Source organism: Streptopelia decaocto (assembly GCF_964273445.1).
Source record: "Streptopelia decaocto genome assembly, chromosome: 2".
Taxonomy (NCBI): domain Eukaryota; kingdom Metazoa; phylum Chordata; class Aves; order Columbiformes; family Columbidae; genus Streptopelia; species Streptopelia decaocto.
Window position 1 is genome coordinate 2248224 of NC_138655.1, and position 18878 is coordinate 2267101.

The 18878-nt window shown below is 48.0% G+C and overlaps 1 protein-coding gene across 2 annotated transcripts; it reads left to right on the forward strand.

Annotated features, from left to right (window-relative positions):
- Positions 1-868: 868 nt before the first annotated feature.
- On the forward strand, positions 869-18688 carry TOP1MT (DNA topoisomerase I mitochondrial). 2 transcript variants are annotated; one of them, XM_082046409.1, is made up of 14 exons: positions 869-1127; positions 2314-2429; positions 5168-5289; positions 6050-6172; positions 6928-7115; positions 8613-8757; positions 10010-10153; positions 11417-11602; positions 12350-12418; positions 13503-13617; positions 14362-14489; positions 15181-15275; positions 16849-16998; positions 17407-18688. In XM_082046409.1, exons 1-14 carry the CDS (start codon positions 1030-1032, stop codon positions 17507-17509), a joined length of 1782 nt encoding a protein of 593 aa, XP_081902535.1. In that variant the 5' UTR covers positions 869-1029; the 3' UTR covers positions 17510-18688. The 2 variants fall into 2 exon arrangements, with proteins under 2 accessions (XP_081902535.1, XP_081902536.1); XM_082046410.1 differs by lacking the exon at positions 869-1127 and adding an exon at positions 1606-1624.
- Positions 18689-18878: the final 190 nt, after the last annotated feature.

Here is an 18878-nt window from a genome sequence, read left to right on the forward strand (position 1 = left end):
GGTTTTAGTTTTATTCCTTTGGGTAAAACTGTGAAAACTTTTTTAATTACTATTTTTAACTGCTCTTCTGTATTTTCTTAAGCCTTGAACTTGCCACTCTTGGCAGGAGGCAGGGGGTGAGAGATGACAGGAGGTCCTGAATACACAATAGTATTTGTATAATATATTTTTTAAATTCTTATAGCAGTTAGTACAATATGTGTATTTCTTCTGAAATATCTTTGCTGGTGCCCAGCCAAAGAAGGGAGATGCTGATGGCTGCTGGAATTTGCCCAACCTCCTGTAATATAATAAAACAACTTCCAAGGCAGCTGGAGTCGTATTGGGGAGTTGTAGAGGATATAAAGCAGCTGCCATTTATTTCCTCCCCTTTTCAGGAGTTTTTGGGTGATTCAGGCAAGCTTTTTGGTATGAGAACATTGAGAAAAGGGTGTATGAGCAAGGCTGATGGATGCTGTATTTTTTTTGAGGTGGTGGTGGGGTGGCAACTTTATCCACTTGGTGTCACTCTCTCCCAGAGCACCCCAATATCTGGGGCAGAAAAAAGGAGTATTTAGGGGGCTTGGATGGTTTGGAGCAGGTCACAAATCGAGATTATGGGGAGATGCGGGGGATGGAGATGCCAGACAGGGATGCCCATGGGTTCCTGAATCTTTGGGACAGGCTCTTGTGGGACATGGTGTGGCAGGAAAAATGCAAGTATACAAATTTTTTTTGGCCAAGTTTTTCCCCCTTATTTAAAGTACTGGAGCCTGGCACAGATGCAAGAGGCCGGTACAAGGCATTAACTCTGTTTCCAGCAGTTTTGCCCCCAAAAAACACACTCAGGGACTACATTTCCCACAAGGCTGCGGTGCCCTGGCACGTGGGGAGTGCCACAGTCTGGACTAGTTTGGACACAGTGGTGGCTTCTCATGGCCATGCCTTGGGCACCACCATGTCCCGGTGGGTAGCGGGGTGCTGGCGCAGGATGTTCGGGGTGACTTGCACACCCAACCAGCCCCATCGTCCCCCTGGGTCATTGGTGGCATGTACCGGCGTCTCGCCTCCTCGCTGCTCAGCCGCAGGGTCCGTCACCCCCGGTTCACCCCTGTTTGCCTGCGGCAGGACTCAGGGGGCTGCGACAGGTGAGTGTGGGCAATGGGATGGGGGGATCGCATGGATTTGGGAGGAGATACAGAGCCCTTGCTGCATCCTGCAAGTCACGCTTGCGCCTGCCTGTGTCTCAGGTACTTTCAGCCAAGTTCTCTGTATCTTGTTCATTTTTTTTTCTTTTATATATAAATGCTTATTTATATTTTTCCCTCTGTTTTCTTGGCACAATGCACATTTTGATGCATTTAATTTATTCCACCCCACTTCCCATGGGGAGGAGGAAGGTCAGAAATACTTCCGGGGCACTGCTGAGCGAGAAAAATGAGCTTTCTTTCTTTTCTTTTTCTTTGTTCTTCTTCTCCCCAAGGGTTAAATCTTGCTGTCTTTTCACTTTAACCCCAGCAGCTCCAGGAAAACAAGGACTGATGGGCTGGTGCTGAGCTGCAGGGGTGCAGAATCCCCTTCCCATCCCATGACCTGCTGTCAGCACCGCTCTTCCAGTGGAATTTTTCCTCTGCTCCTGACCTGGGTTATTTCTTTTAATGCTATTCTGATTTTTAGGGTGCCTGTTTTGCCTTTTTATTTTTTTTTTAAGTTAAAAAATATTCTTTTAACAGCTAAAGCTTGCAATGATTTTAAAATCCTGTTTGCTCTGGATGGGGGGGGAAGAGTTGCTTTAAGATGTTATTTGCATTAAAATCACAGGCATAAATATTCATGAGTGTTACATGCTGCCTGTTTCTGGCATATGCACATGAATCTCTGAACCTTTGGGGGCTGGTATGTTTGTTTGTTTGTTTAAATGTTTAATGCTGTTTAAAAGAAAAAGGAGGCAATGAGGGCTGTGGGAGAGGGAGCATTTTAGTGCTTTTAGCCCTTTCTGTGCAAAATAAGCAGCTTTCATGGCTCAGCAGTGGGGTGTCTACTTGTGCACGTGATTTTGTTTGACTGATCCACCCCTTTGGTCTCACCCCTTTGGTGTCCCTCTGTGTCACCGCACCAAGCATATCGCTTTCCTAGAGACACCTTTCCTTGGGTTGCATTGCAGCCTTTCTTTGAAAGAATGGGGAAACTGAGGCAGTAGCAGGGACAACAGGATTTCACATGGGTTTTGTGTTGACCGTTGCTGCTCAAAGCATCTTCCCAGGGTGAGCTTGGGAGGAGGTCCCAGACCCCAGGGTTGGGATGGTCTCATGGGTTCCTGTGTGTCTGTTCCAGGTGGGAAGAGGAGAAGAAAGAAGATGGAGTGAAGTGGACCCAGCTGGAGCACAGAGGGCCCTACTTTGCCCCCCTCTACGAGCCACTGCCCGACGATGTGCAGTTTTATTATGATGGTACGTCCACCTTACAATGGGACCTGGGGCACGTGGAGTTGTCCTACCTGGCCAAAGAGCTGTAATCTTCTCTTGTATGGCTGGGGGGGAGGGGCGGGACGGGGCAGGGCAAGTATTGCAGACCACAAATTACTAAAGAGCTTAAATATCTTGATGGATAAAGCCTGAACCCTGGGTTAAAGCTGGAGGGGTTTGCATCTGGTGGGAGTTATGGGGTTACTGGAAAACTAATGAGCCTCTTATGGCTGCAGGAGATGGAGTGGTGGAGCTGGACCCTGAGTTCCTTGAGAGGAAGCAATTCATGTCAATGCTGTTGCCTGAAGCCAATAGAACAGTTTGGGTTGGAAGGGACCCTCAAAGCTTATCCAGTGCCACCTCTGCCATGAGCAGGGATATCTTTACCCAGCTCAGGTTACTCAGAGCCCCATCCAGCCTGGCCTTGGGACATCTCCAGGGATGATTCATCCACCACCTCTCTGGCCAACCTGGGCCAGGCTCTCACCACCCTCAGGGGCAAGAACTTCTTCCTCATATCCAGTCTGAATCTCATGTCTTTTGAGTTTAAAACCATCACCCCTTGTTCTGTCACAACAGGCCCTGCTAAAAAGTCTGTCCACATCTTTCTTATTGGCCATTTTAAGTATTGAAAGGCTGCAATAAGGTCTCCCTGGAGCCTTCTCTTCTCCAGGCTGGACAACCCCAACTCTCTCAGCCTGTCCTCCCAGCAGAGCTGTTCCAGCCTCAGATCATTTCTGTGGCTCCTCTGGCCCTTCTCCAACAGGTCCATGTCTGTCCTGTGCTGAGGACCCCAGAGCTGGACACAGTACTTCACGTGAAATCCTTGTGTATCTCTTCTGAAGATGGACTGGAGAGAAAAAAAAACAAGGTTTTTTTTGTCATTAGGGTACATTTGGGGTTTGAGCTTTAAGTTAACTCACTCCTGGTTTCCCTGCAAGCTGGGAAAATTAGATTTTTGCTTTTGAGAGCTGCAGTTTCCCTGTCCCATGGCCTCAGTGATGGACACACCACTTACACTCCAAGATGGAATAATGGAATCATTTTGCTTAGGAAAGACCCTCAATTCCAACCATTAACCTAAGTTGTTGAAGGGTTTGCCTGGGCTGCTCTGAGCTCTTGGTCATGGCTCCTGGTGTTGTCCCCATGGTCACCGCACATCAACTTACAGCCACTTATTGCATCGATGAGGGGCTGAGTTTGACAGGACAGATCCAGGTCCCTGCTCTCCCCCTTGGTTTCCTGCCATGCCTTCTGGGTTGTCTTTTCCTCCCCGCTCTCAGCTTCATCCCTGGAGTGTTTTCTGACAGATCAAGGGAAGGAATCATAGAATCGTTTCGTTTGGAAGAGACCCTCAAGATCATTGAGTCCAACCATAACCTAACCTAACTCTAGCACTAAACCATGTCCCCAAGAACCTCATCTAAACACCTTTTAAACACCTCCAGGGATGGTGGCTCCACCACTTCCATGGGCAGCCTGTGAGGAGCAGCCTGAGGAGGCAACAAATACCTTGGAGCTTGACCAAAGGATGCTGGAGATGAGAAGAGACCACAGTCCCATGGAGTCTTGGTCCTCCTCAGCCCCCTCACTGGGGCTTCCTATACATTGTGGGTTTATTTACAGTAGGAAAAAAAAAAGGCCAGTCTGGGGAAATGAGGTTTCTTGGCAACGCTGTCACCAGAGGGCACTGCTGGGACATCCATCGGCCTGTAAGAGACTTTTTTTTTGGCCCTATGAGGGCCCTGGCAAGTCCTGCATAGGGTTTGGACCTTCTCTGTCGTCTCTGAGCTGTTGGAGACCCCTCTGTATTGGTTGCATCTAAGCTGGTGGCTTTGGCCTCAGATCTTGGGTGGCGGTTCATTTGCTAAAAGGTGTCATCATTCTTGGATAAAGAAGTGTTTATGAACAGGCAACAACCCCACATAGGAAGGGACCACGGCTGAACTGGTGTATGTAGGTTGTTGTGGGGCTGCTATAAGGTTATGACCCACCATGCCCCATAGTTCAGGTGGAGGTCAGGAACCCCAGAAACCAAAGTGTCTGGTGCAGGTAGGATCACACCATCCCCTGAAGCTCTGCAGGATGATTTTCCTACAGCTTGCCTAGAAAAGCTATTTCAAAGTATTGGTCTCCTTGGAAGAGCCAAGATGTTCCTTGGGTTCACTAGACTTGATTGCTCTTGCCAAAGAGCTCAGGAGGGGATGGTGGTTTTGCCACCTCCTAGAAATAGTCAACCATGAGAGGCTCTTGCATCTATATCTGTTGCACAAATCTCAGCTTTGAGCTTCCCATGATTGCTCCATCTATGTGGGAAAGCATTTGAGATGAAGCCTTTCCAAGTGTGTGGTCCTGGAAGTGATTGTGGTCAGAAAGCAAACTTTTCTGTGTTGTCCTGTGGACCCCTTACTTTGGGATTCATCACAGCATTGTGGCTGCTGAAAGCCCTATGGCTCAGTGACCTTAATATAAATCAGGATTTACGCTCTCCTGGAGAAGATGATGAAGTGTGTGATCACAGATGGGCTGCAACAACATCCTGCTGTGCCTGGTGCTCTGGGTGTTGATCTGCAGATGATGCTGTACCTAGTACAGGAGGATGCTGTAGTCCTCCCAGTGTCTGTTCTTGCCCCGTGTCCATGTTTCGGCACCATGATGAGCCTAGTGACATGCGGTTGTAGGTTTGGGTTGTCCACATAACTAAAGGTCCTCTGTCTTCCTAGGCAAACCCCTGAAGCTGAGCCTGGCCACGGAGGAAATTGCCACCTTCTATGCCAAAATGCTTGATCATGAATACACGACCAAGGAGATCTTCCAGAACAACTTCTTCAATGACTGGAGGAAGGTACTTTACCTGCAGGGGCTTCCTCACTGCCCATCCTTCATATTAAACTTTCAGCATTAAACCTTTCATCCTTAGGGAGACTATAGACTATAGTGTGGGATGGGAGGGGATGAGGGGTTTTTGTGGCTTACTTTTTTATTTATAATCATGTAACTATGAGATTCTAAATTTCATGACTTATTTCCTTGCTCCTTGTGGGTTTGGGCTGGGGCTTGCTGTCTGCAGCATCCTGCAGTGCTTCATGTTGCCCCCTCAGAGTTTTCATGATGCTACTAAAGAAAGCAAGTTTTAGGTCTTGCAAACAGCTCTGAGAGCTGCTTGGGACATGTTTCCTGCTGAAGGATTAACATCACGGTCCCACAGCACCATGGCTTAGTCCACAAGTGAAACTGAGACCCTTTACTGGGGCAAATTTACATGTTTCAGATCTCTTTGGTGTGATTTCTTCAGCTCCTGCAAGCTGCTTGTGGACCTTTTGTTTCCCCAGCAGGTGTTGGAGGTTTCTCCACCCCAGAGCTGGCTGTGGGTGCAGGCTCAGGTGTCTATAGGCAGCTTGGCCTCCTGCCATGGCAGCTTTGTCCATCCTTGGGTGGATGTGGCTAGGATAGGTGGGGTGGCAGCTGCCTTCTGATATTTTTCTAAAGACCTGGCATGTAGATATCTCTTTCCTTCTTTGTGAAGCAGAAGCACAGGCAGCAGCTCTGTGCAGATTTGATTTTTACCTCCTGGCTTTACCCAGCCCCTCTCATCTCTCACTCAGGAGATGACCTTGATGGAGCAGGAGATAATCACAGACCTGGACAAGTGCGACTTCAGTGAGATTCATAAGTATTTTGTGGACAAAAGTGAGGCACGGAAAGCACTCTCCAAAGAGGAGAAGCAGGTGAGGACTGTTTTCTATGATATCTGGGGCTGGCTGATATGTTTTTTTTGGGACCACCTTGGAGTATTTCAGCTCCTGCTTCTCTCCTTTCCTGGTGTTATGCCCTGACCTGAGACTTATTTGTCCTTTGGACTAACTCTATTTCTCCATGACCATCACACCCCTCTGTCTGCAGAGGCTGAGTGTTTCATGGCTTTGCAGGGTACCAGTCATCCTTGGACCATGGTTTGGGGCCCTGCCCTGTCCAGAGGATGGTGGACCTTGCTAATGGGCTGGTGACACACAGACTTCGCTCCATCAGTGTCTCCTGTGGGGACTGCATCACCATGAGGGTTTGCGAAGTGGGTGGAGATGAGCCTTTTGTTGGGAATGGACTTGGACCTATGCCCATATTTTTCTCCAACCCTTTGAACTCTACCTTTCCAGCCTTGCTTTTTCTTTTTGTTGGGAATGGACTTGGACCTATGCCCATATCTTTCTCCAACCCTTTGAACTCTACCTTTCCAGCCTTGCTTTTTCTTTTTGTTGGGAATGGACTTGGACCTATGCCCATATCTTTCTCCAACCCTTTGAACTCTACCTTTCCAGCCTTGCTTTTTCTTTTTGTTGGGAATGGACTTGGACCTATGCCCATATCTTTCTCCAACCCTTTGAACTCTACCTTTCCAGCCTTGCTTTTTCCTGGGAAAGGAGGGTAACAATAAGTAGGCACGAGTCATGGGGTTTTGGTTTCATCCTGTGGGTGCTCATTTCAGAAACTGAAGGAGGAGGCAGACAAGATCCAGGAGGAGTACGGGTACTGCATCCTTGATGGGCACCGGGAGAAGATAGGCAACTTCAAAACCGAGCCACCGGGGCTGTTCCGTGGACGTGGTGACCACCCCAAAATGGGCATGCTGAAGAAGAGGATCATGCCAGAGGATGTTATCATCAACTGCAGCAAGTGAGTCTCCTTGGGAAGAGCTAAGCTTCCAAAAGCTGAGTTGCATTTGGGAATGGGATAAAGAGCACATCATCTCTGTCTGGAGCTGTAGTGGTTTTTGTTTCCCCCCCCTACAATCACTGCTTTGTCCACCGTCAGGCTTGAGCTCACTGAAGACCTCATATCGCCTCCTGTTCACCTCCAAATATCTGCTTTGCAGTTAGGTTTGAACTTTGTTTCTCTGGGGATGTTCAGGGATGAGCAGGCAGGGAAGCTGCTCAGCAGTGACCATCTCTCACTGTTGCCTGCACTGTTCACCAAACATCAACTGCAAAAGCTGCAGTGCTCCTACAGTCTTCCTGAAGAAGGGACAGTTCTATAATTATTGTTATGGAATCGCAGAATAGTTTGGGTTGGAAGTGACATTCAAAGCTCATCCAGTCCAAGCCCTGCCATGAGCAGGGTCATTTTCACTCTGATCAGGTTGCTTAGAGCCTGGCCTGGGATGTCTCCAAGGATGGGGCATCCACCGCCACGCTGGATAACCTGGGCTGGTATTTTACTACCCTTGAGAGGCAGGTTCTTCCCCATCATTAAAAGTGAGAACATCATACTCAGCCCCTCTGCTCAGAAACCAGGTGTCATCAGCCCATATCTACCAAAGAGGTTGAATTTGAAGGGCTTAGCAAAACCAGGACTGTCACAAAATCTTGAGAGTCACAGGACAGGATGCTGCTGTCCCAATCTGTCTAAAACATCTGTGCCTGTCTCCTTATCTGCAGTCTTTGTCCTTACCTCCATTTCCAGCAGTCATCCTTGCTCACAAAATCATAGAACAGTTTGGGTTGGAAGGGACCTTCAAAGCTCATCCAGTCCCACACCTGCCATGAGCAGGGACATCTTCACCCAGATCAGGTTGCTCAGAGCCCCATCCACCTCTCTGGGCAACCTGGGCTGGTATTTCACCACCCTCAGTAGTGAAAATTTCTTCCTCATGTCTACCATGAATCTCTTCTCTTCTAATTTAATGCCATTGCCCCTTGTCCTGTCATAACACACTCTGCTAAAACTCTGTCCCCGTCTTCCTTATTTGCCCCTTTTAAGCACTGTAAGTCTGCAGTAAGTCCTTTGCTCCTCTTCCTAATAGGCCATTCCTCCTTATTTTATGGGTCCCCTGTGCTATCTGCAAGTTGTCACCAGAGGGAGGAAAAGCAGTGTCTGGGTTAAGAGCGTTTGCCCTCTAAGCTATGAGTTGGATTGGCCTTAACCACCCATAGGGAGACTTTTTGGCCTTGATTCAAAACACCCCCCACCAACCCAGCAAGTTGTCCTATTGTTCCCAGCATCTAAAGGATAAAGACCTGATCATGTTGTGGAGCAATTTTGGGTGGGCCGTATGTTTTCTGCAAGTAATGCTGCAAAATGTTAACTATCCTTGGCTTACAGTAAAGAAGCAGTTGAGCTGATGACCTGTTTCTTCTTCATGATCTCAGGACTGTAATCCTGTTCTGCCCACAGGAACTCAAAGATCCCCAAGCCACCAGAAGGACACAAGTGGAAGGAAGTACGCTTCGACAACACAGTCACCTGGCTGGCCTCGTGGACAGAAAACATCCAGAATACTTTAAAGTACATCATGCTGAACCCCAGCTCCAAGCTGAAGGTTGGAATGATGCTGCTGTTCAGGCAGAGCTGTTGCTTTTTGGACTACTGGCTTTTTGCCAGGTGGAAAGATCAGAGGAAAGCAGAGATGTGGCATAGGAACAAAATGTGTTTTTCCCTGCCCCTAGCACTCCCTGGCAAAAAAAAAAGGGGTACACTAAATTAGTGGATGTTCTATTGGGTGATGAGGGGACATGGACAGAAATGGGAAGTAGCTGTGGGACGTGGGGAGATCAGCCTGGAGAACAGAAGGCTGAGGGGAGACCTTCCTGCTCTTTACAACTTCCTGAAAGGAGGTTGTAATGAGGGAAGTTCAGTCTCTTCTCCTGAGTAGCAAGTGATAGGATGAGAGGAAACGGCCTCAAGTTGCACCAGGGGAGGTTTAGATTGGATGTTAAGAAAAAATGTCTTCATAGAAAGGGTTGCCAAGCATTGGAGCAGGCTGCCCAGGGCAGTGGTGGAGTCACCGTCCCTGGAGGGGATGAACAGATGTGGAGATGAGGTTCTTAGGAACATGGGTTAGTGCCAGTGTTGGGTTACCAGTTGGACTCAATAATCTTGAGGGCCTTTTCCAACTAAAATGACTCTGTGATTGTTAAGCATCAAGCCTGTTCCAGGGAAAGGATTTGTACCTGGCAGAGCCATCCCTGTGTTGTGCTGCTCCTGTGTGTCTGGGGAAGGATGTCAAGAGCCAGGCAAGGGCTGAGAGGATCAACAAGGACCTGAGTCTATGGGGTTAAATTCATTTATGCCAGGAAACAAAGGCTAGGGAGAGCTGCGATCACCATCTGTAGTGCCATGAGGGAGGGGGTGAACATGGTGGGGAGGGAAAGGTGATTTAAAGCTATTTTCAGTCCTCAAATTAAATAAGGGAACTGTACAAGTTGGGCACAACTGAGCAAGTGCATTGTGTCAGTCCATATTGGTGGTGTCAAGGCAGCAGAGTGACCATGGCCATACACTGCTTGACCACTTGCTGTGTGCTGGCTCCAACCTGGTGGAGGACATCTGCAGACTGTGAGCAGCACAGAATTGGCCAGATCCCAGGTCCAGCATAGCCAGCAGAGGGCACAGAAAACCTAGATGAGCTGTTTCTGCTCTGATTTTTTTTTTTTTTTTTCCACTTGGATTTTTCTCAAGAAACCACTGTGGTTTATTGGGTATTTAGATGCTTGAGGTGTTCCCAGAACAGGGTCTGACTGGTAGGGGCAGAAGGCAGATGGGACACTGAGCCTTGGCCTCTTTTTTTCCAGGGGGAGAAAGACTGGCATAAGTATGAGGTAGCCAGACGCTTAAAGGATGTTGTCCAGAAAATTCGTGCTCAATACCGAGCTGATTGGAAGTCGAAGGAGATGAAGAACCGACAAAGAGCAGTGGCCCTGTACTTCATTGATAAGGTATCTACACCCTCACCTTGGCTCCCAGGTCCCCCATTAATGTGGAGGTTGGGATTTAGCTTACCTGACCCACACCACCCTGTGTATTTTTTGGTGTCTGCTGGTTGTACAAGCCAGGGTTGTTCCACATGTGGCATCTGGCAATGATCACGGAGAATGGTGACTCCTTCTATCTGCTGATGCTTGTATGAGGATGCGGTTGTGTGGCAGTGCAGGGGCTGTGCTGTCCTTCCTGGACTTTACCTGCATGTGTGTCTCTGCATGATGGCAAAGGCCCCACTGCAGAGCTGGATAACTTTATTCTGGGGGGATATTTTAGGATTTCTTAAAGCAGGGAAATAACCTCTTGCTGGAGGCAGTCACTGCCTGGTTTCCACCAGGGTCTCAGCAACAATTTAGATGAGGCACTGTCCTGAGAAAGATTCCCCCGTGCATCCCTTGGTGTTATAACTGTTAAAACCAAGGGACCTAGACAAGCTTGAGAAGTGGGCCTGTGTGAATCTCAGGAGGTTCAACAAGGCCAAGCACGTGGTTTGGGGCAATCACCAGTATCAATACAGGCTGGGGAATGAAAGGATTGAGAGCAGCCCTGTGGTGAAGGACCTGTGGGGGTACTGGTGAATGAAAGATTGGACATGAGCCAACAACATGCACTTGCAGCCCAGAAAGCCAGTTATATTTTGGGCTGCATCAAAAGGAGCATGGCCAGCGGGTCAAGGGAGGTGATTCTGCCCCTCTGCTCCGGTCTGGTGAGACCCACCTGCAGTGCTGGTCCAGCTCTGGGTCCTCAGCACAGGATGGACATGGACCTGCTGAAGAGGGGCTGGAGGAGCCACAGAAATGATCTGAGGCTGGAACAGCTCTGCTGGGAGAACAGGCTGAGGGAGTTCAGGTGTTCAACCTGCAGAAGGCTCTGCTGAAGGGGCCAACAAGAAAGTTGGGGATGGACTTTTTAGTAGAGCCTGTTGTGATAGGACAAAGGGTGATGGTTTTAAACTAAAAAAGGGGAGATTCAGGCTAGACATGAGGAATAAATTGCTGCCCCTGAGGGTGGTGAAACACCAGGTTGCCCAGAGAGGTGGTGGATGCCCCATCCCTGGAGACATCCCAGGCCAGGCTGGATGGGGCTCTGAGCAGCTTGATCTGGGTGAAGATGTCCGGGCTCATGGCAGGGGTTGGATTAGATGAACTTTGACAATGCCTTCTGACTCAAACTATTCTATGATTATGTTGGACTGGGATGGATTACTTTTCTCCTTCCAGCTGGCCCTGCGAGCTGGCAATGAGAAGGAGGAAGGGGAGACCGCGGACACGGTTGGCTGCTGCTCATTGCGTGTGGAGCACATCAAACTGCACCAGGAGCTGGATGGTCAGGAGCACGTGGTGGAGTTTGACTTCCTTGGGAAAGACTCTATCCGTTACTACAACAAAGTGTCCGTGGAGAAGCCGGTGAGTAGGACAGAAATGGAGGCAGTGGTCAGCATAGCAATGTGGTCTAGGGTTAGTTAGGTTGCTTGGTTATCTCTATGGTTATCAGTCCGAAGTCTGCATTTGAAATCCTTTGCAAAGATGCCTCCTCTGCTTAAGCACTATGGTGGCAGCATGTTTGTGAGATGAAATGGTGCTGGGTGATGAGGACACACATGCTAACCCTGGCCTGGAGAAGGGGGAGAAATTTTGAGATAATGTTTTCAAGGTTGTCTGACTGCATGAACCATGAGAGAGAAGTCCTGTCTCCTTCTGGAGCATCCTCAGTTGACTAGTGGGCATTAGGACTTGAACTGTCCTCATTGATATTTTATTTTTTGCTTTGCCCATGGGTTATATGATTTTAATGGTGTTTTGGGGGAAATTGGAGTGCCAGGGATAGCAGATTTTAAACTAAAAGAAGGGAGATCCAGGTTATGCATGAAGAAGACTTTTTTTTTTTTTTTATGAGAGTGATAAAGTACTGACCCAGAGAGGTGGTAGATACCCCATCCCTGGTAACATTCAAGGCCGGGCTGGACAGGTCCCTTCCAACCCAATCTATTCTATTATCCCACGAAGTTGAGAAGGCTGGTGTGGTAGGATGTGTACTGCACCAGTCTGAGTCAGAGTCTGTCTGGATGAAGAGGCAGATGGAGATGAGGGAGATGTCTGGGAGCAATTTTCTCCTTGTCTCTCTGATCAGGGCCATCCTTTCTTCCTCCTTAGGTGTTCAAGAACCTGAAGATGTTCATGAGAAACAAGGACCCAGCAGATGACCTCTTTGACCAGCTCAGTGTGAGTTGTCACCTCTAAGCTTTTGAAATGGCACTGGTGGCCCAGAGGGAGTAGAACATAACACATGACACCCCTACCCAGCATGCAGGTTGCCAGGCTGTGGTGCTACGTCAGTGTCATCTCTTAGCCTGGTTTTAATCTCTCCACTGACACCACTGTAACTGTTTCAACACCCTCTTGGGATGATGTGATTTTTTTTTATTGTATTTTTATTTTCCATCCTCTTTCTGCACTGGTAGCATCTCTGCTTCTCTGAATGCAGGCTTGGCTGCCTGCCTGCACCCACAAGTAGCCCATGTCCCTGCTAAGGAGGTGGCTTTCTGCTCCTTCCCTCCTCTAACTCATCTGCTTGGGCTTTCTTTAGCCTGGGAAGGCCTGCCCAGACACATGTTGCTCAGGGCATTTCTAGGGGTGTCAAACCTTGGCTGTTCAATGCTTTTGCACCTTGCTGGGGCTCGGCAGAAGTATGAGAGGCTGCCAAAGCACAGAGCTGTTGGAGAAATGTGCTGCAGCTTTTCTTCCAGAGCTACTTCCCTGCAAAAACCTCCTTCCTCCTCTACCTCAGGATGGAATATGGGGTGCTGCCACCTATGTTCCCCTTCTGCCCACATCCCTTACAAAGCCACTTGCCTGTCTTTCCTCTGAAGAGGCTGCTTCTCTCTGGTTATATAGGATTTATCTGTGATAAGCTTTCTTGGTACAAATAAGCCTTCATCCAAACCCCAGATGACTCCTCTTTGCATCTTCTGTTTCCAGCCCAACTGAAGCCCCATGTGCTCTGTAGGACAGAGATAGTGGGTGTGATATACACAAGATATGATATTGGATGCCCTCTCGAACATAGATGGGCAAAAATTGTTGACTTCCAGATAAATTACTTGTGGGTTTAGATGGAATTTGTGCCAGTTCTTGGTAGATGAGAGCCTTAGCCCTCAAGTAGATCTGCAAGCTACAGGAGACTTAATACCTAATTAAATTGCTTAGGCAGAAGGTGATTGTCTGAAAAGCAAGTGATTTATTGTCTTGGCTTCTGCTTCTTCTCTTCCTTCCTTCTCCCTACTTTGTAATTTCTTCCTTCTACCAGACATGCATCTTGAACAAACACCTCCAGAAACTGATGGATGGTTTGACTGCCAAAGTGTTCAGGACCTACAATGCCTCCATCACCCTGCAGGAGCAGCTCAAGGCGCTCACTAACCGTGAGTTACTAAGACTGGTATCAGCAGCTGCATTCTGTGGCCAGTGAGCTCAGAGATGTCCATCCATTGCCTTGGGGTCCCTAGAACTGCCTGCTCCTCCTTGGCAGGTTGTGCACTACATCGTAGGGTGGGATGTAACTTATGGGTGTGTGCAGCATGTTGGGAACCATGCCTAGTGAAAAAACATTACCTGCTCAGCAACACCTTGGCTAATTAATAGCCAAGATGTATTTTTTTTTTCCCTTCCTTTGTTTTGCTGATGGTCACATTATTTTTGATGGCCTTGGGTACCTAAGTGATAAGGCACAGTATCAAATTCAGTGATGCTTAAGTGTCCTTCACCAGTTTCAACAACCAGTACTGATCTCCCCTGAGAAAGGGTGGGAAAGGCAAACAAATCAGAGGACAGATTTTTTAGCAGGGCCTGTTGCAATAGAACAAGGGGTGATGGTTTTAAATGACAAGAGGGGATATTCAGGGCAGACACGAGTAAGAAATTTTTTACAATGAAGATGGTAAAACACTGGCCCAGGTTGTCCAGAGAGGTGGTGGATGCCCCATCCCTAGAGACATCCCAGGCCAGGCTGGATGGGGCTCTGAGCAACCTGATCTGGGTGAAGATGTCCCTGCTCATAGCAGGGGTTGGACTGGATGAGCTCTGAAGGTCCCTTCCAACCCAAACTATTCCATGATTCTCCAACTCCTAGAAGAGAGTCAAATACTGATTCTTCAGTTTATTTCTAGCTGACGACAATGTTGCTGCAAAGCTGCTCTCCTACAACCGAGCTAACAGAGCTGTGGCCATCCTGTGCAACCATCAGAGGTCTATACCAAAAACCTTTGAGAAGTCAATGCAAAACCTCCAGGCCAAGGTAAGACAGTCCAAACTGAGGGTCCCCACACCTTATCTCACCTCTGTTATTCTTCTTTTTTTGAGTGGGAAGAGGGAGGGTGAATAACCTGATGCCTGAAGACATGACATTGATCAAGCATGACAGGGAGTGAGCCAGGAAGAGTGGCTTTTTTAATCAGTGCAGAGATATCAGCAACCCAAGGGTGGAGAGATATGGGGTAAGCTCAAATGCTGAATGAAGCACACTTGGCAAAGAAATTCTTTTTACATCACTTGGTGTCTTAAAACCAAGCTGGGTGCCTTTCGTGTTGGCACAGTTGGCTCAGGACCAGGGAAATTGGTTTTCCCATTTGGCTGTTGGCAAGAGAACCAGCTGAAATTTCATGGGTCTGCAATGCAAATACTTCAGACTACCACTTTTAATTGTCCTCAGCTTTTGTTCACGCTCTGCTGGTGAGCTTGGACTTTGCAGAGGACTCCAGCACTGTCACGAGCCAGCAGTTCCACAAGATAAACAAATAAGAGCTTCAAGTGTTTCTGGAAATGCTAAGAAATGCTTGAGCTCCAGTAAATGCTGCAGGGGCAAGTTATTTGCTCTAGGGTCAGGCTAGTGAGAAATTGAGGAGCAATGTGGCAAAGGGAAAGAGGGAGGCAGCTGAAACCCTCAAGGAGGACAGGACCATGGTCTCACTTTGTATTTACCTTCACAGATCGATGCCAAAAAGCAACAGGTGGAGGAAGCCAAGCAAGAGCTAAAAAATGCTGAAGATGAGTTCAAAGACACAAAAGATGATAAAGCAAAAGCGTGAGTAACTCTTCTTACAATCCCCTTTTGCGGAGGCATCTCTGTGCAGATGGGGGTGGTGCAGTCTGATACCCTACATGCAGCTCATCAGAACTGACATGTCATGATATTAGCATTGAGAGAAGGGAACAGAGCTGGTGAGGGGTCTGGAGCACAAGTGTGATGAGGAGCAGCTGAGGGACCTGGGGGGTTCAGCTTGGAGAACAGGAGCTGAGGGGAGGCCTTCTGATCTCTGAACTGCCTGAAAGGAGGTTGTAGTACGGACAGTGCTGGTCCCTTCTTCCAAGTAACAAGAGACAGGAAGAGAGGAAACTGCCTCAAGTTTCACCAGGGAAATTTAGATTGGATATTGGGAAAAATATCTTCCTGGAAAGGGTTGTTGGGCCTTGGAACAGGCTGCCCAGGGCAGTGGTGGAGTCACCATCTGTGGAGTTGCTTAAAAGCCCTCCAGATGAGGTTCTTAAGGACATGGTTTAGTGCCAGTGTTGAGTTAATGGTTGTACTTGATGATGTTGAGGGTCTTTTCCAACCAAAGTGATTCTATCCTTGTTGGGTATCAGGTGCCTGCTGTCCCATGGCAGCCTGGCTGGATGATAGAGGTCTTATGGACGGTTCTTGCAAGAGCAGCATTACGAAGAGCTCCTTCAGGGGCATTTCTTTGTGATAGGACACCTCACTGAATACTGAGACTTCAAGTCAAGCTGCTGGCTTTGAATTGTCCTATAAATGCTGTGATGATAAGGATACTGAGCTTGATGTCAGAGCTGGGGATACACAGGTTGACCTTGATACTACTTTTTCTTGTGGAACACTTGAGTGGTGGGTTGTAGGCTGTCTGATCTCTGCTGTAGTCAGTGCATAGAGTCTGTCCAAATTTTATAGAATCATAGAGCAGTTTGAGTTGGAAGGGACCTTCAAAGCTCATCCAGTACAACCCCTGCCATCAGCCCGGACATCTTCACCCAGACCAGGTTGCTCAGAGCCCTGTCCAACCTGGCCTGGAATGTCTCCTGGGATGGGACATCCACCACCTCTCTGGGCAACCTGGGCCAGGCTCTCACCACCCTCAGATTTTCCCCCCCTTCCCAGAGCTAACATGTGACTTGCTGCCCAGAAACAGAAGACTGGAGGAGAGAAACAAGGCTTGTGTTTTAGTTTTTACTGTGGGGTTTCACTTTTCTGCTCATGCATTGTGTTGGTGAGATGCTAAGCTGTTTGTTAGAGATGGTGGTTGCTCATGAAGCCTGGATTTGAGGATGTGGTCTTTGGGTTCTGACTTTTGTGCTTATCCCACTTTGGTAAAAATAATTCTATTTTAAAAATAGTCTTATGAGGTCAGCATACTTGGAAATGGGTTAATGCTGGATGGCATCCTCCACTTTGCCATTCTGGAGTATTTTTAGGCTCAAGCCTTATAGGACTTAAGGTGAGTGTAGAGGCTGCTGTAGGCTGGAGCTTGTTGTCTTCCCATCACGCTCCCAGGCAGCAGTGGACCAGAACTGCTCTGTATCTCACCTCTGTTTGATTCTTCCCCTTTAACATACTGTCTGTGTTGCTCTTTCTCTGCCCTCAGCAATGTGGAGAAGAAAAAGAAGCTGTTGAAGCGGCTGGAAGAGCAGCTGGCCAAGTTGAACGTCCAAGCCACGGACAAGGAGGAGAACAAGCAGATCGCTCTGGGCACGTCCAAGCTGAATTACCTGGACCCCAGGATTAGTATAGCTTGGTAAGTCTTGAGCACGCTATGGGGCAGATGTTCCTCTAGATATGTGAAGATCACCTAACCTTGCCTGGGGAAGGGGATAAACATGTCTGAGCCTTTGATGGGAAGGAATAAAATTTATCTGGCCAGAGAAACCTGCCTAAGCCCTGGAGATATTGGGGCAGGTGAGCAAAGTCCAAAGGTGATGCTTCCCTTTCTGCAAATAGCCATTTGCAGAATGTCCCTTCTGAGTTTAGGGCAAGAAGGGGGGGTTGCTTTGTGCCCCTAGCAATAAAAATCTGGAAAGGTGATTTCCTAAGGAGCTTTGGCGTAAGGATAAAAAATGCTGGACACTGAGCAGAGAGGACATCTGTGGTGGGAGTGGAGTGGGATGGGTCACACATCCCCACTGCTGTCTTGTGGTCTGTACAGGTGCAAGAAGTTTGGTGTGCCCATCGAGAAGATCTACAACAAGACGCAGAGGGAGAAGTTTGCCTGGGCAATTGACATGGCCGATGAGGACTTTGAATTCTGAGCCATTTCATGTTGCGTCGTGCTCGTTTGGTGCTCTTGGAAAGCTTTATTTATGTGCTGTTGCAGGAGTGGGGCTGGGAGGTTGTGTAATGAAAAAGTTTGATATAGGTATTTTGTGCCTTTTCTTGTATACAAAAGAAAACACCAATTTATTTTTTGTTTTTTTCAGTTGAAACAGGTATTGCTCATTTGTGAGACTCCTCCTGACTGCAGTGACTTTCATGTGAACTTTTAATTCCTCTTCAGATTTGCCAAGTGCTTTGGATCTTTTCTTTCCTTCTCCTGGAGGCTGGGAAAGAAGATTGAATGAGAGCCTTAATTGTGCTGATAAAATGAGATTAGATCTAATCCTATCTCCTTGATGCAGTGGAGCTGTGCTGCCCTTTTCTGACTCTCTGAATTGGCCTGATGGAGAAACATGAGGCAATGACAGCACCGAAACAGGCAGCTGTGGTATAAGATCTGGGATTGGGGCGGGGTAGTCAAAATGGAAAAAAATAATGTTGTGGGAGAGGGTAACTGTCATGGTATGAGAAGGGGGAGAGGGGAAGATGCTGGAATAAAACAGGTTTCACATTGGAGGGATGAAATTCACCTTGACATGAGCAAAGTGTACTTCTTTCTTTCCTCTGCTTGCTTCGTTTGGCTCTGGCCCAGCTCACTGTGTGTGTAGCAAAAAGTTAAACTGTCCAACTATGGATTTCAGCAATGGGAGAGGATGAGGTTGGACCAGGTTCCCGTGGGATGTGATAGTGCAGTGGTACCAACCTCGCTGGAGCTGTGCCTGTGTTTGGATCACAGCTTGGTCACCAGGCTGCATCCTCCCCTTTTCATTCCTGCTGGGCATGGAGCAGGTAGGGACCGATAGCATTAAACTGTTGGTGCTTGCTGCCTAATTGGCTGCTTTTCAGAGGAAAAAAAACCCCAAATATCAGCATGTACCTGGCACGAGTTAGCTACATGCCAGAGAATCTCAGGTATAAACAAGCTGTTGCTTTGGCAGAAAAGCCTTTTGTCATCTCAGGGCTGATGTTCAGGTCGCTACAGTCCAAAGCTCTCGGTGCTTCCCACGTGTTCATTTACAACCACTTGCTCTTTGTGTTTAAACTTGCTGTTTTGGTTGGAAATCAGGGACTCGAAATGCATTTCATTAAAAGTAGAAGTGATTTTCTTCTGAGTATTGGTGACTGGAGGCTGTTTTGTAACCCATCCAAGGTGCGGTTCTGCTGTGAGCTGCTGTGCAGAGGTCCGAGCCAGGGCTCAATCTCTATTATGGGGTCTGTGTGTGCTCAGTTGTCTGCACAGGATCAGGCTTGATAGGAAATCCTTTGCCTTGAAGCAAAGAGTCTGCCTGCAGATCTCAAAAACCA